At 46.0% G+C, this 27,275-nt stretch overlaps 1 protein-coding gene across 1 annotated transcript in view; it reads right to left on the bottom strand.

Moving 5' to 3' along the window:
* LOC309564944 (uncharacterized protein) overlaps positions 1 to 25,240 on the bottom strand; it is a 143,380-nt gene extending 118,140 nt beyond the window's left edge. The window contains exon 1 of the mRNA XM_082269655.1: positions 25,008 to 25,240. Coding sequence (XP_082125781.1) covers positions 25,008 to 25,067 — 60 coding nt within the window. The 5' untranslated portion in view covers positions 25,068 to 25,240. The remainder of the gene's footprint in view (positions 1 to 25,007) is intronic.
* Between the last annotated feature and the right edge of the window lie 2,035 nt (positions 25,241 to 27,275).

Below are 27,275 nucleotides of genomic sequence, written 5' to 3' on the forward strand. Positions count from 1 at the left end.
GATAGATAGATAGATAGATAGATAGATAGATAGATAGATAGATAGATAGATAGATAGATAGATAGATAGATAGATAGATAGATAGATAGATAGATAGATAGATAGATATAGATATAGATATATATAGATATATGTCACTAGTGAGCAATATTGTTTTTGACTGTTTTTCTCATCCTTATCACTTCTTACACCCTGTGTTCACCCCCTATCGACCAGAGCAATTTTTACATTTCTGCAATTTTTAACTCAGCAATAATTCGGTTATTACATAAGATACTGTAGCAAAGTAATACATTGTTTCTTACGGACAAACAATGCTTTCTTTTCATTATATTGCCAACAATGTCTTTTTTTTTTGTTTTTGTTTTTGTTTTTTTGGGCAGCATTAGTTTAAAAATAAAATAACCTTACTGCACATAAAAGTGCACATTTTATTCTGTAATTTGTCCTGTTTACTATGACACTAAAATTATGATTCTGGTACAAAGCATTGCAAAGGTTTTTACAACTGAAATAGTGTTTTATTTTTCAAATGCGTAAAAATATTAACACACAAAACAAAAAAAAGTTTGAATATGAAGATTTAATAAAACAGAAACAAACCAAAAAAAAAAGCAGCAAAATAATAGTTGAAGGAAAAAGGAGAATAAGGAGTTAATTAGGGCCGATTGGTGTAAACTAAGGGTTAATAAGGGATTAAACCGAGAAACATTTTGTTTGAAAAAAAAAAATGTTTCACTTGTCAGTTTTGACTTGATCTGCAGATCTAAGTTTATCTATTGAGCTGCACATAAATGAACAGAATGATGTAAAAGTAACAATATGTTACTTACTTTGTATCTTCCTATGGTTCCTATGGTGTTGTTTTTAAACACTGATTCAGACTGCTTTTTTGACAGCTGTTAACAGATTCACTCAGTACTCAGCTGTCCTGGTTTTGATTAAAGAGGTTGTACACCAAGAATTTTTTTTTTTATCTTCTTTACAACCTGAAAGAGAAACCCATAATGAGCTAGTATGCATCGCATACTAGCTCATTATGAAATACTTACCTTAGAACGAGCCCCCGCCGTGCCGTCCGCTTACCTGTATGACGGGCGACATGTATAGTCGCCCGTCTTCCGGGATCGCGGCATCCGGCCATCTGATTGGCCGGAGCCGCGGTGACGTCACTCCCGCGCACGCGCGCGGGAGCCGACGGTCACGGCACGGGGCTCTGAAGGAACGGCACGATCTGCCGTTCCTTCAGAGCGCATGCGCCAGTGACGTCACTGGCTGCATTAAAGGTAAATATCTCCTAAACGGTACATGTTTAGGAGATATTTACAGTACCTATAGGTAAGCCTTAATATAGGCTTACCTATAGGTACAACTTCCTGAGGAGGGTTTACTTCCTCTTTAATCAAAGGCAACAGTTCTGTATACTGGGAGGAGGAATCCCAACACCACAGCAAGGAGCCTAGATGTTCTACACACACCCTGTGTACAATGATGTTTTTTGGGCTTGTGTAGCAGACCCAAAGTCTGGAACTAGGTAAAGTTGTAAAAGGCAGGCACTCTATTTCACAAATAAATGTTTTAAAATTACAATGAAAAAATATTTTCCTAGCAGTGTTTGTTCCTGTGTATCTGATTTGTTTGTGTGTCAGTACAGTCCAATCCACAGAAACACACATGGGCGCAGGAGTGCGCACGCACACACAAACAAACACACACACACTTGTTATTGGCCAACAACTACATGCCAGGTTTTTTTTTTTTTTCTTAAAAATTCTGAAGTAAAAGTAAATCATCCCATTCTAGGTTTGCCAGACCTCCCCCAGTTTCTGGACACAGTCCCCGAATTGCGAAGGCTGTTTCCACCTGCAAAGTGATTGGATCCCCTGTCTAAATATCACATTGACCTTTTCAAATATGTCATCCCTGGGCCAGGGTACTGCATGGGAATGTGCCTGGCAAAGTTCTTTTTATTTGCAGGACCTGTTTTTGTCTGCACCAGAATTGGATCGCGACCTGATTCTGAAAATCACGCTGCGTTTTGCAAACTTATTGCGGGCTCTCTTTAACCACTTAAGCCCCAGAAGATTTTACCCCCTTCCTGACCAGGGCCTATTTTGCGATTCGGCACTGCGTGACTTTAACAGAAAATTGCGCGGTCGTGCGACGCTGTACCTAAATGAATTTGACGTCCTTTTTTTCCCCACAAACAGAGCTTTCTTTTGGTGGTATTTGATCACCTGTGCAATTTTTTGATCATGCGCTATAAACAAAAAAAGAGCGTCAATTTTGCAAAAATAACAATATTTTTCACATTTTTTTTATATGAAATTCCCCAAAAAAAATGTAAAAATCTACATTTTTTAACATTTTAGGCCAATTTGTTTTATGCTACATATGTTTGGTAAAAAAAATCGCAAAAAGCGTATTTTGATTGGTTTGCGCAAAAGTTATTGCGTTTACTAACTAAGGGAAAGATTTTTGCCATTTTTGTTGTTTTTTTTTAACGAGTAATGGCGGCGATCTGCGTTTTTTTTTGCGGGACTGCGACATTGCGGTGGACAGATCGGACCCTTGACTGACATTTTTAACACTTTTGGGGTTACCAGTGACATTACTACAGTAATCAGTGCTATACATATGCACTGTTACTGTAAAAATGACACTGGCAGGGAAGGAGTTAACTTTATTAGAGAAGGAGGGGTTAAGTGTGTCCCGAGGGGCGTGCTTCTAACTGTGATTGGATGTGGCTTGAGGTGTAAGAACAGAGATCAACGGTCCTACATAGCAGAACCGTATGATCTCCATTCTTACACAGGGGAGAATGACTTTCTCCCGCTGTAACGGACAATCGGGTCCGCCGGGCACACGCGTGGGGTGGGGGTCCGTGAGCGCGCGGGAGCGCGCCACCGGCGGCGCGCGGGAGCTCCCTAGAGCCTCACAGGCTAGCGACGTAGTCCTACGTCGCTTTGCCTGTGAGGGGCTGACCGCCGCAGTAAATAGTCGTGCGGCGGTCGGCAAGTGGTTAACTGAAAGTGGAGTTTGGGCCACAAAATCGACATAATCGATTTTGGGCCATCCGTTTGCTTTTGGTCACCTGAAAAAGAAATGGATAGTTATGATTTTTTTTTTTTTTTTTTTTTGTTTACTTACCTTGTTATTGAAGAAAAATATACTCACCTTTCTTCCACTTCCTCCCTCTGCGGCCACCGCCACTTCCTCTTTGCATTGATTCCTGGGAGCTGAATGTCATCGCGCCTGCACCGGCCCCGCTCGTCACTTCCAGTGCGGGCGCGTCATTCCCTGCTAAACAGCTTCTGGGCATGCCCAGAAGCTGTGGAGGGATGACGCGCCCGCACCGGAAGTGACGCGCGGGGCCGGTGCAGGCGCATTCTGGGAGAAGAAGACACGGAAGAGGACGCAGAAGAGGACGCGCTGGCTTCAGCTGCCCACATCCAAGATGGCAGCGCTGGAGAAGAAATTTTCAAGGTAAGTATTTCTTCTAAAAGATAAGTGCGACCTGGGACAGTACAGAGGCCAGCCATTGTGGAATGTACTAGCCCTGACTGTTCCCGGGGTATTTTTATTGAAAAAAAAAATTTTGTGTCCGGAACTCCGCTTTAACATACACTTCACAATCAGTTTCCATAAATAGGTTGCGATTTTGATGCGGTGTGAATATGCAGCAAATTTGCATCGCATCTACTGTAAACTGGGCCTGATGAAGTGTGTCCAGCCGCGATCATCGCATGTAATTAATGGCAGTGCAAACAGACATGAATAGCCATGGCTTCTGACAGCTTGTCACTGCACTGTAAGGACTTGGGGGGGGGGGGCACTGCTATCCACATGCAGCTGTCAATCCCAGTACCAGGAAACAGATTCCTGCCACTGGGATTTGAAGAACACCTGTACACACCTGTGCATGTGGAGCCAGCAGGATTGAAGATGATAACCAAAAAAAAGCGAAATTATCTGGTGTTAGGCTACGTTCACCCTTGTGCATTGTGGGAACGTACATACGCAAAAATGCAAGCAAACTCCGTCGCACCTTGCATTTGTCTAATCGGAGCCTAAGGGAAATTTTTAGGTGGGCAGCTCTAGTTCCGGTAGTGCTGCTTGCTCATAGCCCTCTGTATATCAGATGTTTAGGAAGGGACAGAGGGCTGATTAGAGATATCGGTTGTGACTGTCCAAAAACACATTTCAGCTCTCATGCGAAATATGAAATGACATCACTCTCCTCTGTGGGAGAAGCACAGAAGCCAGCTACTGACCACACAGTTCTCAACTTTGGCTTCCTGATGCAGGCTCCAAAAACATCCATCCAGAAAGTTATCACATCATTGCAAGTTCTTGTACTGGCCCTCAAAACCAGAATAATCACTTTACTTTGGTTCCACTCTCCCTTCGTCATATGAATCCCCTTGATGGTACAGGTCTCTATATTTGCAACTCTGCCTCTGGCCTAGAATTTTTTCATTCTGTTAATCCGGCATTCTACATTTCTCAGCTTTGATTGTTTGATTGTCATTTGAATTTTGACTTGGCATCTTCTGACCATTTTATGAACTGTGGTTTGTGTTATTAGGTAAAATATATAATTCTTCACTGAATAAGATTTATGAAGTCACCCATTAAAATAACTTTAAAAGCATCCTTTGGTATTAGTAATCAAGTTGTTCTATTCCGAACTGTAGATTCCCATACTTTTCCCCATTCCTGCTTTCAGACCCCTTTCGAACTTGAGTTACATAGTTACATAGTAGGTGAGGTTGAATAAAGACAATAGTCCATCCAATTCAACCTGTGTAGGTGTGTGTGGCTGTAATCATCTCACATAGCCCTGAATGTTCTGATCCTTGAGATGTACGTCGAGTGTTTTTGTTTTTTCTGCTAGACAAAAATCTGTGCTCAAAACAGTACATGAGCTTTTGTTAATGTATTCGCCTGGGTTCGGGACTTTTTAGGCAGAAAACCATCCAGCAAAGTAAAAGGAGTATATGCACAAATGTAAAATGTAAGTACAATTTATTCAAAGAGTAAAAAGTTGATACAAATTAACATATAAAGTGAAATATAAGAACAATACATGTTACATGCGGTCTAAATGCATCAAACGGAAAACTGAAGAGACGAAGATCGTGGGTGATCTCCCAAAATAGGACCTTGACGCGTTTCGGGTAATGACCCTTTATCCAAAAAGGTCAAATTGGGGTACACTTCTAATTGTAAATAAAAAAAGTATCAATTAGTTAAGGTTCATAGTATCATAATTATGTACAATACAAAAAGAGAGGATGTATATATACACTGCATTAATCGTCTCTGATATCATAGAAATGTATATAGTATACGCACCACGTATCCAGTTTCTAGGAGTTCATGATCGCATGTCTAAAGAACTATAGCGGTTAGAAAGCCGCAATATTAAATGGGAGCATAAAGGGTCATTACCCGAAACGCCTCAAGGTCCCATTTTGGAAGATCACCCACGATCTTCGTCTCTTCAGTTTTCCGTTTGATGCATTTAGACCGCATGTAACATGTATTGTTCTTATATTTATTTCACTTTATATGTTAATTTGTATCAACTTTTTACTCTTTGAATACATTGTACTTACATTTTACATTTGTGCATATACTCCTTTTACTTTGCTGGATGGTTTTCTGCCTAAAAAGTCCCGAACCCAGGGGAACCCTTTTCTTTCTACCACAATTATATTAGGGATGTTGGCAGGCTCCCATCCAGACACCACATTCCGAGCTGAATCTATATTTTTGTTAATGTTTTCAGGCCTTCTTGGTCCCATAGACTTAGGTCTATGGTACCATAGGTCCCATAGGCTCCAAGGCAATATGCGCATTTTTGTGCACATTTTTCTATCTGAAGAACTCCTTTAATAGAACTGCTCTTCTTGCCTTGTCTGGCCTTGGAATGAAAGTCCTGAAGCTTGATACATGTGCAAAAATGCCTGTGATAAAAAAAGTTTCAAAATCACCAGGAATACACTCTGCTTCCAAACAAGAGGAAATGCAGGCTTTAAGTCCAACTCCAATCTTGTTGAGAAAACCACAACGGGGGGGGGGGGGGGGGGTGGAATTCATAAGGGTTGTCCAAGACGATACAATTTTATTAGGACGCACCACCAAAGTGACAGTAGTCAGTGCAAGGACAAGGTCACCTAGCGCCCAGGGTGAAGAAGCCAAACTGGGCCTCCCCCTCCCTTCCAAAATGTATAAGCATTATGTGTCAGCAAAAATCTACGCTCCCCCCCCCCCCCCTCCAAAAAAAAAAAAAGAAACATGAATACCTTTTGCAAGCCAAGATTCTTCCCAAACAAAAATTCTCCTGCCTCCCAGTACAACCCCCCCCCCCCCCCCTCCCCAGCATAAATCTCTCCCAACCGTTTCCCTCTCAGTTCAGGTCCTTTCTCTCTCCAAATCTCCCCTGATAGCACAACCCCCCCCCCCCAAAAGCAACCTTTTAGCACACATCCTATCCTCACCCCTCAAATTTCCCCTCCAAGCACAAATCCTAGCCCTCTTCAAATTCCACCCCCAGCAGAAATCCTCCCCCGCTAAATTTCCCTTTGTAGTACAAATAGCCCCAGATCATCCCTACTAACACAAATCCTCAGCCACCCAAATCCCCCTTCCTCTTCCCCCCCCCCCCCAACATAACCCCCCAAATCACCCCTCCTAGAACAAATCTTACCCTTGTCACCCCTCAAATCCTCCCCCAGCACAAATACTCTCATCCTTACCACACATATTTACTACTCCCCCCCCCCCCCCTCCTATTGTGTCCCCAGTGTTTCCCTCCCTCAAACACACAGACCTCAGATACAGCGCAGCACATGGCTGTGTGATGTCCTTCTTCCTAGGCTGTTCCTCATCTTGAAACCACAGCTGAGGAGGAAACTAGGGGGTGGAAGCTGTTTCATAACCCTTTCTACAGGCAGCTGGAGGGAGAGATGCAGCTGTTGAAGGGGTCACAGCTTGGGGACACTGCTGGATGTCAGATAGGGACTTTACAGAGTTTGGTCACCCGCCCTCTACCCTCATTCTTTGCTGGGAGGAGATGGGTATGGGTAAACAAACTGTAAAGTCCCAATCTTACAGTCCCGATGCAAGAGCTCTGTAGTGACAGGAGTGTGAAGCTGGAGGGGAGAGAGCACTGTGTACCTCCCAAATTACTCCTCCTCTACTGATTTGGCTTCTCTCATCCAGCGCTAAGCTGACAGGAGTAGCAATGCCACTGTCACTATTCCTGTCAGCTTTTAGTGACAGAAGCTCTCCTCCCAGCACCCCCCCCCCCACCTTACATGTTATGGGCGCCCAGGGCAGCTACCCCCTTCTCCCCCACCCCCCTGTCCTGGCCCTGCTGACAGTTCTTGCGTCCAATTCATGTACCTGGTGCATGAATCTGTCCAGTGTCCATGCCTGCACTGAAGTTTGAATGTCCCCACTGGACACCCCCTCCTCAGTGCACTCACCTCCAACCTCCAGGGTCAGATCTAGAAGGGTGCTTCCCCCCATGACCAGTGATCACGATGAGGGGCAGAGAGGCACTGTGCATTCTCTGCAATGCAAAGTCAGCATGGCTACAAAAGGCTCTGTCCCTATCTGCATGATTAATTTCTATAGTACAGGGGGACCACCAGGACACACACACTATGTCAATCATTGCTATGGAGCCAGCCTGTCCCCAATTGAAATGAATGATATTGACCAAGGAAGTGCATTCATAAGAGGCTGCAAGTCCTGCTCCTGTCTTTACCTGCCCTGCCCTCTGCCATAAGCACTGTGAACATTTGAAGGTACAATTATTTGTGAAGGGGAGACTGGGGACTAATGTGATGGGGGGATTCTGATGTGAAAGGGAGGTCTTCTAATGTGTACGGGGGGCTCTAGTGTGAAGAAGTGTCTCTGATGTCATGGAGGAGACTCTCATGTAAAGGGAAGCTGTGATGTGATGGGGGGGGGGGGGCGTCTCATGTGAAGGGGGGGCTAACGAGAGGATGACCTCATGATCATGCAGTGTGCATGTTTCCTAGAGCTCAATAATTAAATTTAGGGATGGGGAGGCGTTGGGATACTTTTAAGGCCCCTTTCACACAAACTGACTCCCCCTGCTCAGCGGGGATCACTCCATTGATCCCCACTGAGCAGGCAGATGATAGGTCCATCTCCGCTCTGTGTGCAGAGATGGATCTGTCAGAGTCCCACTCTTCTCTATGGGGAGATCCAGGGGCAGACTGGAAAATTTTGGCCCAGGGGGCAAGAACAAACTAGAGGCCCATGGTGTAGCGACTTGGCCCCCTCCCACACTCCCTCTTCCCGTCCTCCTCCTGACCCCAATTCCAGGCTGAAGATACTGAATCCAGGTTCCCAACCTGGCCAGCAGGGGGCGGTTGGGGGGAGCTGGGACAGCTCGGTTGGGGCTGAGCAGGGAGGAGGGTCTCCAGTGGGGCATGGAACAGGCCTCTGCTCAGACACAGTTTACACCATCCATGTTGGGGAGGGAGGACTGCTCTCTGTCCTTGTCTTCATCCCTCACTCAGTAGGTCAGCAGTGAGGACTTTTTACTTCTCTTTACCAGGAATCCTTTAGGCATGTATGTGGCAGAAGCAGTGCAGCCTTTTTACAGGACATCAGAGTGGCCCAGGGGGCAATTGCCCCCCTGCCCCAGTCCTCCCCTGGGGAGATCTGATAAAAATGGTCCATTTTCACCTCACCTGACCCGCTGGACGGATGGCAAACGTATTGCCATTCATCTAGTATCTGATCTGACAAGATCCCCTGAAAACAGACGGGTGTCAGTGGACACATGGAGGTCAATAGGTGGCCCAATCGGGTCCGCCTGAAATAAGGACAGGCGGACCTGATCGATCCGATTGTGTGAAAGGGGGACTAAAGAATGCCATGATTAAAGAAAGGCTAGGAAACACTGGCCTAATACATGTGCTCTTCAGAGCAGTTATGTAAAGACGCAGGGAACTAGCATTCCTTGTTCACACCTGCACCACCTCTGCACTACCCAGAAGTAGTACCTTCGGGGGGAGGGGGGGGGTGACTTGTGGTACATAGTGTAATGGAAATATTGAAGTCTCTAATATTTTTACCTGAAATGAACATTATAGTGAACTTTTGGTGACTCTAAAGTTTCAGAACTCTGCCTGGACATTCTGAGAACAGCTGACATCATAAAACAGCTCTGTTGTATTGTATCAGGGCTGTTATCTGGGCCGGGAGAGTCTGTTGTATTGTATCTAGAGTTGGTATCTGTTTTTTCTTTTGTCCACAATGCCGGTTGGTATAAAGATGGAATCTATATACAATGCAACCTGGAGGGAATCACTTGGAGGGGGGGTGGGGGGGGGCTGTGAGGATGACCCGAAACCTGATCAACATTCTTAAGTTAAGGGTGTGTTTTTTCTATTTATTTTAACTAAAGGGGGTTGGGTAGAGAAGGTATATATAAAAACAAGTCAAAGCTCTGAAAAAGTTCTGTATAAGCCCAGATCTCTATGAGCACAGATCTCAGACCACCAGGAGGTCTACATAATGTATCACCTTTATTTTTCTTATTTCTCTCTTCTGTAACTTTTTCCGTCTTGCAATTTGTCCTATTATACTGATAATATTTGTATTTCCATTGTAACATCATTCTTTTTTTATTGTATTACTCACTTACTTTGGGGTTCATTTTATTTCATGTTATTAGTGACTAGCTTCTCTTCTGTAATACATTTGGATTTTATTTTTCTTTTATTTAGCACAGTGGTTATTCCTTATTAATATTCTTTTAATGAAAGACATACAACAAGGCCTGATTTTGACATAAACCAAAGGTGTCGATCACTTATTATATTTATAATCGCATAAAGGCTTAAAGGAATATGTGCGGTAGTAAAAGCAGCCAAAACAATAGTGAACAGGGAATATTCTTCCCCCCATCTCAGTCACACTGTATGACAGACTGACAGTGACTCACAGTATGGCACAAAGCCAGTATATCAGTGGGTAGAGCTGGAGAGAGAGAAAACATGGGGGAGCTAGCTCGAGAGAGAGAGAAAATAAGGGGGAGCTAGCTAGAGAGAGAGAGAAAATATGGGGGAGCTAGCTGGAGATAGAGAAAATAAGGGGGAGCTAGCTGGAGAGAGAGAAAATAAGGGGGAGCTAGCTGGAGAGAGAGAGAAAATATGGGGGAGCTAGCTAGAGAGAGAGAGAAAATAAGGGAGAGCTAGCTGGAGAGAGAGAAAATAAGGGGGAGCTAGCTGGAGAGAGAGAGAAAATATGGGGGAGCCAACTGGAGAGAGAGAAAATATGGGGGAGCCAGCTGGAGAGAGAGAAAATATGGGGGAGCCAGCTGGAGAGAGAGAGAAAATATGGGGGAGCTAGCTGGAGAGAGAGAAAATAAGGGGAAGCTAGCTGGAGAGAGAGAAAATAAGGGGGCGCTAGCTGGAGAGAGAGAAAATATGGGGGAGCTAGCTGGAGAGAGAGAGAAAATATGGGGGAGCCAGCTAGAGAGAGAGAAAATATGGGGGAGCCAGCTGGAGAGAAAGAAAATAAGGGGGCGCTAGCTGGAGAGAGAGAAAATATGGGGGAGCTAGCTGGAGATAGAGAAAATAAGGGGGAGCTAGCTGGAGAGAGAGAAAATAAGGGGGAGCTAGCTGGAGAGAGAGAGAAAATATGGGGGAGCTAGCTAGAGAGAGAGAGAAAATAAGGGGGAGCTAGCTGGAGAGAGAGAAAATAAGGGGGAGCTAGCTGGAGAGAGAGAGAAAATATGGGGGAGCCAACTGGAGAGAGAGAAAATATGGGGGAGCCAGCTGGAGAGAGAGAAAATATGGGGGAGCTAGCTGGAGAGAGAGAAAATAAGGGGGAGCTAGCTGGAGAGAGAGAGAAAATATGGGGGAGCCAGCTAGAGAGAGAGAGAAAATAAGGGGGAGCTAGCTGGAGAGAGAGAAAATAAGGGGGAGCTAGCTGGAGAGAGAGAGAAAATATGGGGGAGCCAACTGGAGAGAGAGAAAATATGGGGGAGCCAGCTGGAGAGAGAGAAAATATGGGGGAGCTAGCTGGAGAGAGAGAAAATATGGGGGAGCTAGCTGGAGAGAGAGAGAAAATATGGGGGAGCCAGCTAGAGAGAGAGAACATATGGGGGAGTCAGCTGGGGAGAGAGAAAATATGGGGGAGCCAGCTGGGGAGAGAGAAAATATGGGGGAGCTAGCTGGAGAGAGAGAAAATATGGGAGAGTTAGCTGGAGAGAAAGAAAATAAGGGGAGCCAGCTAGAGAGAGAGAAAATATGGGAGAGTTAGCTGGAGAGAGAGAAAATATGGGGGAGCGAGCTAGAGAGAAAATACGGGGGAGCCAGCTGGGGAGAGAGAGAAAATAAGGGGGAGCCAGCTGGAGAGAGAGACAATGTGGGGGAGCTAGCTGGAGAGAGAGAGAAAATATGGGGGAGCCAGCTGGAGAGAGAGAAAATACGGGGGAGCCAGCTGGAGAGAGAGACAATATGGGGGAGCTAGCTGGAGAGAGAGAAAATATGGGGGAGCCAGCTGGAGAGAGAGAAAATACGGGGGAGCCAGCTGGAGAGAGAGACAATATGGGGGAGCTAGCTGGAGAGAGAGAGAAAATATGGGGGAGCCAGCTGGAGAGAGAGAAAATATGGGGGAGCCAGCTGGAGAGAGAGAAAATACGGGGGAGCCAGCTGGAGAGAGAGACAATATGGGGGAGCTAGCTGGAGAGAGAGAGAAAATATGGGGGAGCCAGCTGGAGAGAGAGAAAATATGGGGGAGCCAGCTGGAGAGAGAGAAAATACGGGGGAGCCAGCTGGAGAGAGAGACAATATGGGGGAGCTAGCTGGAGAGAGAGAGAAAATATGGGGGAGCCAGCTGGGGAGAGAGAAAATATGGGGGAGCCAGCTGAAGAGAGAGAAAATATGGGGGAGCCAGCTGGAGAGCATGTTGATAGTGTACCCCCCTGACTTTTTTCTACTGCATCCCCAGATCAGACAAGTTAGATCCAGCATTCCTCCCTTCCCTCTCTGGCCATCACATGGAGATAAAAACAAACAAAACAATCAGCGCAAACAATATATGTTAAACAGGTGATATGCATCACACGGAGCGGCACATAGCCACGGAGTTTTATACCGGAAGTCGGTGGAGCCTGATGGGGAACCGAGTGATGTTTGAACGACAGTGTACAGTAGTGAAAGGATCAATAACCAAATTTGAGTCCAATAGCAGTTTTTGAATTCGTCTACTGCCATGAACAAGGGTACTTACAATTTCTTGTCATTATTTATTTGATTAAAACTTTTATTCCAAAAGTGAAAGTCCATCTGCTAGTGTATCCAACATTACTCCACAGGTCTGCAATGCTGCTGTCCAAGGGTGACTCCATTGCTCCTCCATAGAGTGCTGCCACCCAAAGACAGGAAGTGTGTTACTGGCTGCATCACCAGGTGTAAATATAGACCACATCTAAAAATTAGTAAGCTGCAATATATGCCATTTTTGTGTTTGGGTTTAGATATGATTAAACTCTCAGATACAGCATGCCCCACGTATAGCAACAGACAAAGCAAACAATATCTCCAAAACAGGTCTTCCTGATGTGCAAGATGATGTGGTATGTATGTGTCAGAGGAAGTAGCAGGCAAATGTATTGTGCATAACACTCATAGGGCTCATTTACACTATATTGTCAAAACTATCAGGACACCATATAGTGAACTTGGTGTTGAGTTGTTCACTTTAAGGTCAACACAGAGGACAAGGGGGCACTCTTTACGTCTAGAGGAAAACAGATTTTGTCACCATAAGAGCTGTGAAAATGTGGAATAGACTCCCTCCAGAGGTGGTTCTGGCCAGCTCACTAAATTTCTTTAAAAAAGGCCTGGATTCTTTCCTAGGTGTACATAATATAAATGGGTACTAACATTTTTTTAGGTAAAGTTGAACCAGGGAATATCCGATTGCCTCTCGGGGGATCAGGAAGGAATTTTTTTCCCCTGCTGTAGAAAATTGGATCATTCTTTGCTGGGTTTTTTTCGCCTTCCTCTGGATCAACTGAGGGTATAGGATTGTGTATATGGGATTGTATGGTTGGGTTTTCAATACTGTTTTTTTTATTATTGTTTTGTTGGTTGAACCGGATGGACTTGTGTCTTTTTTCACCCAGACTAACTATGTAACTATATAACTATGTAACTTGACTTTACATGCATATGAACTTTAATGGCATCCCAGATTTGGTCCATAGGGTTCAATAATGAGTTGGCCCACCTTTTGCAGCTCTAACAGCTTCAACTCTTCTGGGAAGGCTGTCCACAAGGTTTAGGAGTGTGTCTATGGGAATGTTTGACCATTCTTCCAAAAGCCCATTTGTGAGATCAGGCACTGATGTTGGAGATAAGGCCTGGCTTGCAGTCTGCGCTCTAATTCCAATCCCAAAGGCATTCTATCGGTTTGAATTCAGGACTCAAGTCTGGAACTGGAAGTGCAGGCCAGCCAAGTTCCTCCACCCCAAACTCGCTCATCCACGTCTTTATGGACCTTGCTTTGTGCACTGGTGCGCAGTTATGTTGGAACAGGAAACTGTTCCAATAAACTTGGGAGCATGAAATTGTCCAAAATGTTTCGGTATGCTGATGCATTAAGAGTCCCCTTCACTGGAACTAAGGGGCTAAATCCAACCCCACACCATAATCCAGTGCACAAAGCAAGGTCCAAGACATGTGTAGCGGGGTTAAACATGCCTAAAGACACTGTTTGATATGTGGGAAGGAACTAGGCTCCCTCTAGTGGTAGCTGCATGGAATTTCCCGGGCTGTGACTTCCTTTTCACAAGATGAAGAAACTACATCTCCCAGGCTGCTTTGCAAGATCCAGGGTGCACGGCTGCACCACACGGCACTATGGGGGAGGTTATTTAAAGGAAGAGAGAAGCGCGCGAAGGGGGGGGCCTTTCTGCGCTGGACTCTGAGGAACCAGCGAGCGAGAGTGAAGGACTGACACTGGATATTGGGCTAGAGCCTTTTAGCCTGGAGGGACGACGTGGAACCGTCCCATCTCAAGCACGAGGCACATTCCTGGAGGTCATACTGCTGTTTGCCGAGACCGGAAGTCATCCGCCAGAAGGACCCCGCGCGGCTGGCATATAGCCAAAGGACTGAGACCGCAGTGGAAGCGCGCGAAGGAGAAACTTCTGTTGGTGAGAGGGCACATGCCCAATAACTGACTTTATCTGCTGAAGAGACAGTTTTATCTACAGATAGCGGTAGCGCAGCAGGAGGTGATAAAACCCCGGGGTTTATCACCATACTCTCTCAGGAGACTCATAGACAAACAATAAGGTCTGTAAAGGAGTCGCCAGAGGCTTATCTCTCTCGCAGAAGTTATTGCTCAGTTACGCAGACACCCTGCGGTGACAACTAACAGCTCGTTGTTTTCTCTCTCTTGATCTTTATTCCTAATCTGGATTACAAATGAGCTCTATTCAATAACCTTGCTAGCGAAGATCAACAAGAAAGAAGAGAACTCTGGGGGAGGGACTCAGATAGGCCCACCTACCTGGTACTGTGTCTAGCCTTAATGCAGGAGGAGTGTGGGGGTATTCTTTTACCTTTTTAAAGCTGTTTTAAATAACCTTTTATGGACTTGTATTGTATTGTATTGTATCTCCCCTATTCAATTTGATATATAGTAAACTAAGTTTGGTTAATTACAATCTTGTGCGTTGTTCCATTGTGTCACCCAGAAGGACTACTATTCAAGAAGGTAACAAGGTATTGTTGCATAGTGAAGTATTGTATTCCAACCTGTGTATCTATTTGATAGTCCAGTCCTATTCTGGGTCAGTTGTGCCTGAGGAGGGATCGAGCCAATTTGATTGGGTTGTTAGGCAGGGTGTAGACCCAATAATATAATCAGCAGCTCCTGCGGGGGTGGTGCTACACGTGGGGGCTCGTCCGGGATTTCTACAGTCCTGCAACACAACCCTCTCAGCCCCAGAATCCCCTCCCACGCAGAAATGGATCCTGTCGCTGCTGCTGAGTGGTGCAAGGAAGAGAATGTCATAGTGGAAAATGGCCTGGTGGTTGAAATCAAGGGAGAAGCCTGGACTGAAGAAAAGCTCCTCCCTGTTTTAAGGGCACTATCCACAGACAGGAAATTCTGGGTGATTGACATAAAAACTGACACCACTGCCCCACACACGTATGCACTGTGTGAGTGGAGGAAAGGGGTCCCTGATTATTTCAATGGAAACAGTGTAAAAACTATTGACCAAACAGAACTTTTCCTGATACATCCAGGAGTTCCTACTGCGGGTCCCTCATCCACCACCCCTGGGGTATCCAGCCAAGAAAAAGGTGTCCAAGAAGGGCATCCTGAGTCATCACCTTTGTCGACTTTTAGCTCAGAACTGTGTGCTGTTCTTGGGGAGATTGTGGCAAAATGTAGCAGGGACACCTCGAGCTATCTGATGACTGGATATAGGAAGCTCCGGACATTCTCTGGGAAACAGCCTGTGCCTTCAGCAGAAGATGGGTTCGAAGAGTGGCTGGATACCGCCACTCAGGCTTTGGAGGAATGGGAGGTACCAGAACAGCACAAGAAGCAGAGGATCACAGAGAGTTTAAGGGGACCTGCATTAGAGGCTGTACGTAATCTAAAGCTTAGCAAGAAGAACTGCACTGCACAGGATTATTTGGACATTCTGCAAGATGTGTTTGGTCGGACGGAGAACGCGGCTGAACTTCTCTACCAGTTGGACCACTGTTATCAAGAAGAGGGGGAGAAGTTGTCCGAATTCATTAAACGTCTGGATAGGATTATCCACCAGATTCTGTTAAAGAAAGGAATAGACCCCCGGAAAATAGATGAGACTCGTGCACGACAGGTTCTGAAAGGGGCTCAACCTTTAGATCCCATTGCCATACTGTTACGAACTCGTCGAGATGGCGGCATTCTAGAATACCCCGATCTGATTCGAATGGTCAGAGAGGAAGAGGTCATGTTGGACAACAAGAAGAAAAGTCGGCAGTTTGACTCAACTGCCCGGGTTGGAGTGATAAGTGTGGAAGAGGGTGACTCTCAAGTTGAACTCCTAAAGACCCAAGTGTCTCAGTTGATAGAAATGGTGTCCATCCTGACTGGTCAGGTATCCACTCTACCCAAGGGGAGTATATCGGAGAGGCCAGATGAACCTGTTAGTCTCAGCACAGATCCAGAGCCACGGCCTGCAAGATTGTTAACTTGTTTCAACTGCGGGGGAGTTGGGCATGTTAGAAGGGTATGTCCCAGCTCAGGAAATGCTGCCGCGAAACCTCGCGAGCCAGCGGGAAACTTCAGAGGACACCGGTGAAGGAGTCAACCGGGTGTCCGCCAGTCTTAAGGGACTCCAGAAGTGGTGCAGGATCAGGGAAACTGAGTCAGGGGGTCAGACCCAAATATAACACCCCCAGTTCTAGACTCTGGGTTACTGAGGGAAGGAGAGTCAATGCACACCGGATTCGGCGGGGGCCTAGATCAAGGAAGAAAAAGGAGAAGAGGGCCAGGGTACAGAGAACTGAATCAGATAACAAGGCTACATCAAGAGAATTCCCAACTAACTTGGTCGGGCCCTCCCCAGTGGTCTCGGTTCAGGTGGAAGGAATTTACACAAGAGCCCTCCTTGACACAGGGGCCCAGGTGACTCTTTTGTATAGAGACTTCTATGATAAATATCTTACCCATCTACCTTTGCAGAAGTTGGAAGATCTGGAGATATGGGGTATTGGGACCCAAAGTTTTCCCTATGACGGGTATCTGCCAATCAAGTTGACCTTTGATCCATCAGTGGCTGGTGAAGCGGAAACCTTCGACACCTTAGCGGTGGTCTGTCCTCGTCCACCAGGGGCCAACAAAAGCTCTCTCATCGTAGGAACAAACACTGACCTGGTAAGGCGCCTTCTGATACAACTGGTCCAGGGACAAGATGCTCAGGCGCCAAGGATCCATCCCATGCTACGGCAGGCCTACCAACGATTAGTGTTGGAGCAAGAGACCCCCGCAGAAGGAGTTGGACGACTCTGGAAGCTGGATAGAGCAGAAAAGGTCTTACAGCCAGGAGAGGTGGCCTGTTTTAAGGCTTCTGTTAAACTCACATGGCAACAGCCGGGTCCCTTCATTATCTTTGAATCAGGTCAAAAGGAGAGACAGAGAGGGATAGAAGTGATCCCTGAGGTGATCCCTTTGAAGGTGTTACAGGAAAACCGTGGAAGGGTTTTAGTGAGTGTCAGAAACACCTCTATTACACCAGTGAAGGTACCGGCCAGAGTGCTCCTGGGCCAAGTCAACCCGGCTACCCCAGTTGCCCCCATTGATTTCAAAGAAAAGGAACAGGGTGAAGCGGTTATAGAGGAGCTTTGCTCTGGAAACGCTGCCCTCCCGCCGGAATGGGTGAAGAGGGCCAAGGCACAACTTGCTCGATGGAGGGAAATATTCTCTAAGGACGAGTTTGACGTGGGATGTGCCAGGAGCGCCACTCATAAGATCCGCCTGAGTGAGGACAAGCCTTTCAGGGAGAGAGTCCGGCGAGTCCCCTTAGGTGACTTAGAAGATCTACGTCAACAGCTGGCAGAGCTCAAAAAGATCGGGATTATCCGAGAATCCAGGAGCCCGTATGCTTCCCCGATAGTGGTAGTCCGGAAGAAAAATGGATCTTTGAGGCTTTGTATCGACTACCGAACGCTGAACAGAAGAACCATCCCAGACCAGTATACCACTCCTCGAATCGAAGATGCCCTACAGAGTCTGTCAGGGGCGAAGTGGTTCAGTGTGATGGACTTAAAGAGTGGGTATTATCAGATCCCCATGCACCCTGAAGATCGGGAGAAAACAGCCTTCATCACCCCTGTGGGGTTCTTTGAGTTCAATCGCATGCCTCAGGGGTTGTCCGGGGCCCCTGCTACCTTCCAAAGGCTGATGGAGAGGACCGTTGGAGATATGAATTTGATAGAGGTACTGGTATACTTGGATGATGTTATCGTGTTTGGCAGAACTTTAGAAGAACATGAGGAGAGGTTGGAAAAGGTCTTGAAGAGGCTACATGAAGAAGGTCTGAAACTTCCTCCTGAGAAGTGCCAATTCTATCAGTCCTCGGTCCATTACCTGGGCCATATCGTGTCTGAAGAAGGGGTGGCCACTGACCCGGACAAGCTGGATGCTGTTGCTTCCTGGCCGAGACCCACAAATGTGACCGAACTCCGGTCATTCCTGGGCTTTTGCTCCTATTACAGGAGGTTTGTGGAGGGGTTCGCCCAGATTGCCCGACCCCTAAATGAGCTCCTGAAGAATGAAGAAGATGATGTCCCTGAGTTGGTAAAGCCGGCGAAGTCCACCATAGGCCCCCGGAAGGCTAAGGAATCCATCCAGGATCAGTGGACCCCGGAATGCGAAGGGGCCTTTGTCCAGCTGAAGGAAACCCTAACCACTGCCCCTGTGTTGGCCTATGCGGACCCCACAAAACCATATGAACTGCATGTTGATGCCAGCCGAGATGGGCTGGGGGGGGGTACTTTATCAGGAGCATGAGGGTCATCTGCGACCTGTTGCCTATGTGAGCAGAAGCCTACTGCCTGTTGAAAGGAATTATCCTACTCACAAACTTGAATTCTTGGCCTTGAAGTGGGCAGTGGTTGACAAATTGAAAGACTACCTGTACGGAGCTGAATTCATTGTCAAGACAGATAATAATCCCCTCACCTATCTGTTGACTACGGCCAAGCTGGATGCAACAGGACATCGATGGTTGGCTGCCCTCTCTAGCTTCAATTTTAGCCTGAAGTATCGGCCAGGAATCGGAAATAGGGATGCAGATGCCCTATCCAGAAGGTTGCATGTTCCACAGGAACCTGCGGAAGAATGGACTCATTTGGCTCCAGAAGGGGTGCGTGCCCTATATCAGGGAACTGAATTTCGATCCCGAGGAGGGTCAAGAGCAGAAGAGATTGGGGTTTCGGCTATCGGAGTACCCAAATGCTACTGCCAGGTGACCCAGGTTGAAGGGGAGGGTTTGCCCCGGCTGTCCAAAAGGGACTTGCGGAAGGAGCAGTTGGAAGACCCTTTGGGAAAACTTCTTTTGGAAGCCTTGGAGATCCAGAGCCCTGAGTTGCTTCTAACTGACTCCCCTCAGGGGGCCCGTCTGTTACATAGAGAGTGGACCCGGTTACAGATCAGAGAAGGAGTGGCCTACCGGAGAGGTCCATCTGAAGATCTGGAGGAGAAGTGGCAACTGTTCTTACCAGCTAAATACAGAGAGGGAGTTCTGGCCGCTCTTCATGATAATCATGGCCATCTGGGGCCCGAAAGAACCTTTCAGCTTGTCAGGGACAGGTTCTACTGGCCTTGTATGAGGGCCGAAGTTGAAGGATACTGTCATTCTTGTGTCCGGTGTATACAGAGGAAGACTCTGCCACGTCAAGCAGCCCCAATGGGCCATCTACAAAGTCAGGGACCCATGGAGCTGGTGTGCATTGATTTCCTTTGCTTAGAGCCTGATCTGAGTGGCCAGGGGAATGTCCTTGTGGTAACAGACCATTTTACCAGATATGCTCAAGCATTCCCAACAAGGGATCAGAAGGCCTCAACGGTAGCCAAAGTTCTTGTAGAGAAGTTCTTTGTACATTATGGGTTACCACAACGCCTCCATTCTGATCAGGGAAGGGACTTTGAAAGCAGACTGATCAAGAGACTGTTAGATATGTTAGGCATTCAAAAGACTAGAACCACTCCCTACCATCCACAGGGGGATGCCCAGCCTGAACGATTTAACAGGACTCTTTTGGATATGTTGGGGACTTTGAGCTCAGAGAAGAAACAGCATTGGGGCAAGCACGTAGCTGCCATTGTGCATGCCTACAACAGCACTGTCAGTGATGCTACTGGATATTCCCCTTATCGGCTGATGTTTGGAAGGGAGGCTCGGTTGCCAGTGGATTTGGCCTTTGGCATTTCGCCTGATCATACCTCTTCAGCATCGCATAGAGGATATGTGGACCGACTGCGGAAGAGTCTGAAAGCGGCCTATGACAAGGCTCAGGCCACATCTGATCAACGTGGACTGCGGAATAAAAAAAATTTCGACCTAAAAGTTCGGATCCATGACCTGCAACCAGGGGACAGGGTTTTGTTGAGAAACTTGGGTGTCCCGGGAAAACACAAGTTGGCAGACCGCTGGAAGTCCCAACCTTATGTTATCTGCAAGCAACTGCCAAACCTTCCTGTGTACCAAATTCGGCCTGAAGGAAGTGTGGGTCCATTGAAGGCTTGGCATCGGAACCTTTTGCTGCCTCTCTCTGAAGCGGTTCGTATGCCCCCTGTGGAAGACGTGTCAGAGGCCCCTTCGACTTCTCGCCGGTCCAGACCAGTTACCAGATCTCAGACGACGCTCCCAGATGAGGGAGAGGGAAGTTCTCCATCTGAAGATTTGGAAGATGAAGAGGAGGTACCCGACTGGTTGTGGTCATCTCAGTTGCCAGAACCCACACCTGCCTCCCTGTCTTCATCTGACTTGGCTGATAGAGGAGCCCTTCGGGCAGAAGCCCCTGAATTCATACCCTTTCATATGCTTCCAGAAGAAGCAGCTGAGGATGAAGATCCTGAGGAGGAGGTTGCACCCTTCTCTGAAGAAGAACTGACCTCTCTTGAACCATCAGGTTCCTCTGTGTTGGAACATGAGGAGGGGGACATTGAAGAATCCTCAGAAGTGCCTGATCCTAGCACCTCTGAGAGCATGCCTCCACGGGAACAGAGGGAAAGGAGAGTCATTCACCCACCTAAGAGACTGACCTATGATCAATTGGGTGAATGTTCGGAAGAAGCTGTTTTTACCTCCAAAAGATCTCCTGACCAGCCTAGTTCCTCCACTGTAGATTTGGTGGGGGACAACCCTAGCTCACCCCCAGGCACAACTGTACAAGCCACCCAAGTTTTGGGGGGTCTGTGAGAGATCATGAGAACAAAGTATTGAAGTAGAAAACGTTTGCATTTAAGTTTGTACATAAGGATATTGGGTTTGGCCATTATAATAAGCACAGTTTTTGATGTTCACAATTTGGTTTACTTTGTGAGTTAATGTTTGTGCACATTTTGTTGCTCTGACCTCACTATATGTTTTTTTCTCTTTCTCACCTTTTGATGTTTTTTTTTCAACACAAACTTTAAGATGTAAGTGTTTAAGAAATTGCAAAGGCACATGTGCTTTTTAAAGGAGCACTATATAAAAGCACTAGAAATCAGCACTATATTAACACTGTAGAAATCACTTATTTGCTTATTAATTGCACTTTATCGTTTTACTGTTGCACTGCTATTAGAATACGAAATTGGATGTATTCAGATTGACTTATTTCAGCAAAATGTTAATGTTTTTGTTGTATAATGCCAACCTATGCACTAGGGTACATACTGTTGACCTCTTTGGGGACCAAAGTTTCTCAAGTGGGGGGAGTGTGTAGCGGGGTTAAACATGCCTAAAGACACTGTTTGATATGTGGGAAGGAACTAGGCTCCCTCTAGTGGTAGCTGCATGGAATTTCCCGGGCTGTGACTTCCTTTTCACAAGATGAAGAAACTACATCTCCCAGGCTGCTTTGCAAGATCCAGGGTGCACGGCTGCACCGCACGGCACTATGGGGGAGGTTATTTAAAGGAAGAGAGAAGCGCGCGAAGGGGGGGGCCTTTCTGCGCTGGACTCTGAGGAACCAGCGAGCGAGAGTGAAGGACTGACACTGGATATTGGGCTAGAGCCTTTTAGCCTGGAGGGACGACGTGGAACCGTCCCATCTCAAGCACGAGGCACATTCCTGGAGGTCATACTGCTGTTTGCCGAGACCGGAAGTCATCCGCCAGAAGGACCCCGCGCGGCTGGCATATAGCCAAAGGACTGAGACCGCAGTGGAAGCGCGCGAAGGAGAAACTTCTGTTGGTGAGAGGGCACATGCCCAATAACTGACTTTATCTGCTGAAGAGACAGTTTTATCTACAGATAGCGGTAGCGCAGCAGGAGGTGATAAAACCCCGGGGTTTATCACCATACTCTCTCAGGAGACTCATAGACAAACAATAAGGTCTGTAAAGGAGTCGCCAGAGGCTTATCTCTCTCGCAGAAGTTATTGCTCAGTTACGCAGACACCCTGCGGTGACAACTAACAGCTCGTTGTTTTCTCTCTCTTGATCTTTATTCCTAATCTGGATTACAAATGAGCTCTATTCAATAACCTTGCTAGCGAAGATCAACAAGAAAGAAGAGAACTCTGGGGGAGGGACTCAGATAGGCCCACCTACCTGGTACTGTGTCTAGCCTTAATGCAGGAGGAGTGTGGGGGTATTCTTTTACCTTTTTAAAGCTGTTTTAAATAACCTTTTATGGACTTGTATTGTATTGTATTGTATCTCCCCTATTCAATTTGATATATAGTAAACTAAGTTTGGTTAATTACAATCTTGTGCGTTGTTCCATTGTGTCACCCAGAAGGACTACTATTCAAGAAGGTAACAAGGTATTGTTGCATAGTGAAGTATTGTATTCCAACCTGTGTATCTATTTGATAGTCCAGTCCTATTCTGGGTCAGTTGTGCCTGAGGAGGGATCGAGCCAATTTGATTGGGTTGTTAGGCAGGGTGTAGACCCAATAATATAATCAGCAGCTCCTGCGGGGGTGGTGCTACACATGGATGAACGAGTTTGGGGTGGAGGAACTTGACTGGGCTGCACAGAGTCCTGACCTCAACCCGATAGAACAACTTTGAGATGTATTAGAGTGGAGACTGCAAGCCAGGCCTTCTCATCCAACATCAGTGCCTGACCTCACAAATGCGCTTCTGGAAGAATGGTCAAACATTCCCATAGACACTCTCCTAAACCTTGTGGACAGCCTTCCTAGAAGAGTTGAAGCTGTTATAGCTGCAAGGGGTGGGCCAAATCAATATTAAACCCTACGGACTAAGACTGGGATGCCATTAAAGTTCATGTGCGTGAAAAGGCAGGTGTCCTGATACTTTTGACAATATAGTCGAATTCATGTCAGCTGAAGTTAAATCGTATAAAAACATTAGTACTAAAACATATTGCAACTTAGCGGTCCATACATATGGAGACTGCATTTGTTTTTTTTTTATGCTGATCCTTTCAGCAACACATCTCCCATCCTAGGGTGACAACATTCATTCACTGTATGTATCTACATAGAATCAGCAAGGTCACCTAGGCTGCTTTCCTGGTTTAGGTTACTGAACACTTCATGCTCTCCTGTTTGCCATTACATAGAGGGAAGTTTTCTGTAGCCTACAGAATCAAGAAAATGAGTGACACAATTAACAAACCAGGCTGTCTATCATTTGGCAAAGGCAGTGGGACAGTTTTTCCTTGTATTTGGAACCCCTACAATCCTTGGATAGACAATTGAGACTTGTTTGCATAGATCTGCATCCATTGTAGAAGTGATGCTAAAATTGATATTTTCTCCAGGCAGATGCACAATTAAGGGCCCTTATACACCGGTGCACCTAAAAACGTGGCATGCGCTTTGCAAAAACTCATATTGTGTTTTTTGCGCTTTCTGAATTCCTGACTCCCAGCATGAACCTGTGAAACTTTGACATAGGGTTCAAAAAACAAACCAATAAAGCACTGCTGGTGCATTTTTGATGAGTTGTTGGTGTTTCCTATAGAAATCAATGGGAGGTGCGTTTTTGATGTGTTGTTGGTGTTTCCTATAGAAATCAATGGGAGGTGCATTTTTGATGTGTTGCTGGTGTTTCCTATAGAAATCAATGGGAGGTGCATTTTTGATGTGTTGTTGGTGTTTTCTATAGAAATCAATGGGAGGTGCATTTTTGATGTGTTGTTGGTGTTTCCTATAGAAATCATTGGGAGGTGCATTTTTGATGTGTTGTTGGTGTTTCCTATAGAAATCAATGGGAGGTGCATTTTTGATGTGTTGTTGGTGTTTTCTATAGAAATCAATGGGAGGTGCATTTTTGATGTGTTGTTGGTGTTTCCTATAGAAATCATTGGGAGGTGCATTTTTGATGTGTTGTTGGTGTTTCCTATAGAAATCAATGGGAGGTGCATTTTTGATGTGTTGTTGGTGTTTCCTATAGAAATCAATAGGAGGTGCATTTTTGATGTGTTGTTGGTGTTTCCTATAGAAACGCGACCTCGGAGCGGCCGGCACGGACTTCATAACATTGAAGTCTATGCAGGTCGCTCCGGGTCGCCCCAAAGAAGCTCCGGACCCTTTTTCTAAGTCGGAGCGACTTGTGTCGCTCCTATTAGAACGGGTCCATAGCTTCTGTATGGTGGGCGACCTACGGCGACCTGTCAGGCGACCAGGTCGCCTGACAGGTCGCCCCAGTGTGAACGGGGGCTAAGAGTTCCACTGATCATTTGGGAAAAACTCAACAGGCTAATTGCACACAAGTTGATCAATAGTTCAACTTGTAAACAACCAGCCTGCCATTACATGGATCGAAATTTGGTTGGTCACTGATGAACTGGCCAAATTCCGACCCATGTATGGCTGTCTTTAGGCTGTAAAGGAGGTGACCAATGAAAGAGCAGACCCACAGTACACAATTTCAGCAATCTTCCTTTATTTCTTATTCACTAGCAGAAGAGAGGAAGTGGTGGGCAGGGAAGGCAGCCAGAATAAATTAAATAAATTCTACAGTGGAGTTTTATGATCTTTATACTATCCTAATCACCAGTCACTGCACAGTATGGCTTTCATAGCTGGTATGTGCAGTTGTGCTCTAGAAGTGAACACACAAGCTTAACAGCTGTGCAATGTCTAACAAGTGCATGGTTAGGTTTTATACATTCTTGTCTCCTTAGTAGAACACATTATACACTATGCTGTACTATAATTAGTGTTGGATTGATCTCTCTACACAGTGGTTCACAATGATAAGAAATATTAAAAAAAAAAAAAAAAAAAAAAAGTTTTTCTTACCCACGTGACCAGTGCTCCATCCATCAAGCGTTCAATGGTTTTCCCTTCACGGTTGTCCATAGTTTCCCGACTAAATGATGGTTGTCACAACTTGTCCAGCTTCTCGTACTTCCACATACACTGTCTCATATCCTATCCACCCATTTCTCATGGTCCAGCTTTCAGCCTTTTTGTTGTCACCCGTTTCACTTCGTTCTTTCTTCTGAGCACTTACTTTAATGTGTCATAGCCTGTGGTTTCTGAATGTACATCAGTTCCTCTCTTTGCCTTGTCCCCTCCTTTTTCTTACCACACAGGCACTGTGATACAGGAAACCTCCCATTGCGCAGTCTCCAACAGCCAAATGTCACCCAAAGATAACTAGTTCAGAAAAAAAAATAGAATTTTTGACTGTAAAATTCTTCTCTTAGAGTACATCACAGTAAATGGTATATGAAGACCATTGGGTTACGCTCCACCTTCAGGTGATTGGACACTGGCCCTTTAGCAAAGCCTAAACCAGCCCTGCAAAACCCCTCCAACTCCTAGCATTGCCTCTGTTTTGTCAGCCATTAATATCAAATTGAAAAATAAGAGGAGAGGGACCTGTATCCTCTGATGTACTCCAGGAAAAGTATTTGAAAGGCATGTCAAAAATCCTATTTTATTAGGCCTTATGCACACTGGACATTTTCCCAGAACTAGTGGGATTGAAGAGGAGATGTTCAGCTGGTAAACACTTTAACTCTGAAAAAAAGCTAAAAAACGCAAAAAAAAAAAACTATTTGTTATTTATGAGCATTTGTGAGCATTTCTGAGCCATAAGCTTTTGTAGGAGTATAGATTTGCTAAAAAAAAAAAAAAAAAAAAAAAAAGCTAAAAACACAAACGCTATTGCAAAAGACAATAAAAAAAAAAACGAATTCTACAGCTACAGCTTTTTACAGCTAAAGCTACTGGAGTTTTTAATAACGTCCAATGTGCATGAGGCCTTAATCATACATCACCAGACACAGGAAATAGTTAATCTTAGACCACAGGGATTTCCAAAGGCAATCCCGTAAGGGGTGCACAACAACAAACAATGGCTAACAAGCCTGCCAAAAAAAAAAAATCTCTTAACAAGAACATGAGAGGGTAAAGAGCCAAGGCTTCTATAGACCCTCTGACCAAGCTGGTAAACTTGGGGAACATGTGCATAAAAGACCAGATGGCAGTCTTACGGACCTAGGAAGCATCTGGTGCAGTGAGCTTTTATAGCAGAGGTCTCCAAACTACGGCCCTCCAGTTGTTCAGGAACTACAATTCCCATCATGCCTGGTCATGTCTGTGAATGTCAGAGTTTTATAATGCCTCATGGGACGTGTGGTTCCGCAACAGCTGGAGGACCATAGTTTGAAGATCCCTGTTTTATAGGAAATGGGGTGGGGGGGGTGGCTTTCCCCTTAGGTCATATGCCTGAGTAATGAGTTGTAAACTCCACCTAGCAATTGTGGACTGAGAGGCAGGTGTTCCGTGAGAATTACCTACCCTGTGAGAATTACCTACCCCTCGTCACTTCCGGCCAGAAGCATCTGAGCAGCGCAGCAGTGCGCATGCTCAGAGCGCCGGATACCTAATGGCAGAACAGAGGAGCTTACTAGTGCGCATGCGCACTAGTATAAAACGATCACGGTGTACCGTGAAAAAAACCTACCGACGCGGCACTTACCTAAAACAGCTGTGCTGACATACGAGTCATCCCCGCACCTGTCCCGGTCACTTCCCTGCTGTCGGCAAGTAAATATAAAAGCGGCTTTCGGCTCAGTGATTTATGTTTTCATACAGCCGCCGCCGCTTTTATATTTACTATCCGAGAGCAGGGAAGTGACCGGGACAGGAGCGGAGATCACTCGTATTTCAGCACAGCTGTTTTAATGTACCCGCTGCATAACATACAGTGCGGAGTACCGGAAGTGACGAGGGGTAGGTTTTTCTCACGGGTAGGTAATTCTCACGGAACACCGGCTGTCCCGACTGAGAGGCAGTCTGCCCCTCCTGGGAGCCCAAAGCATTCTCTGATTGGATGGGGTAGAGAGGCAGGGCGGTGAAATCTTGCTTCCACCTCTCCACCTCGTCCAATCAGAATACACTTTGAATTTATTTAGAAAATGTAAAGCATTCTCTGAATGGCATCCTTGCTGAGGGGCTCACCTTCTGTGTTAGGAATGTATCAGGTTGGCTGTTCAGCACGGGTCCCAAAAGCAGGTGCACAGGAGCAGCAGTGTCTACTTCAGTGATTTTCAGCTT

The sequence above is a fragment of the Pelophylax lessonae genome (genome assembly GCF_965119305.1).
Source record: "Pelophylax lessonae genome assembly, chromosome: 10".
NCBI lineage: Eukaryota > Metazoa > Chordata > Amphibia > Anura > Ranidae > Pelophylax > Pelophylax lessonae.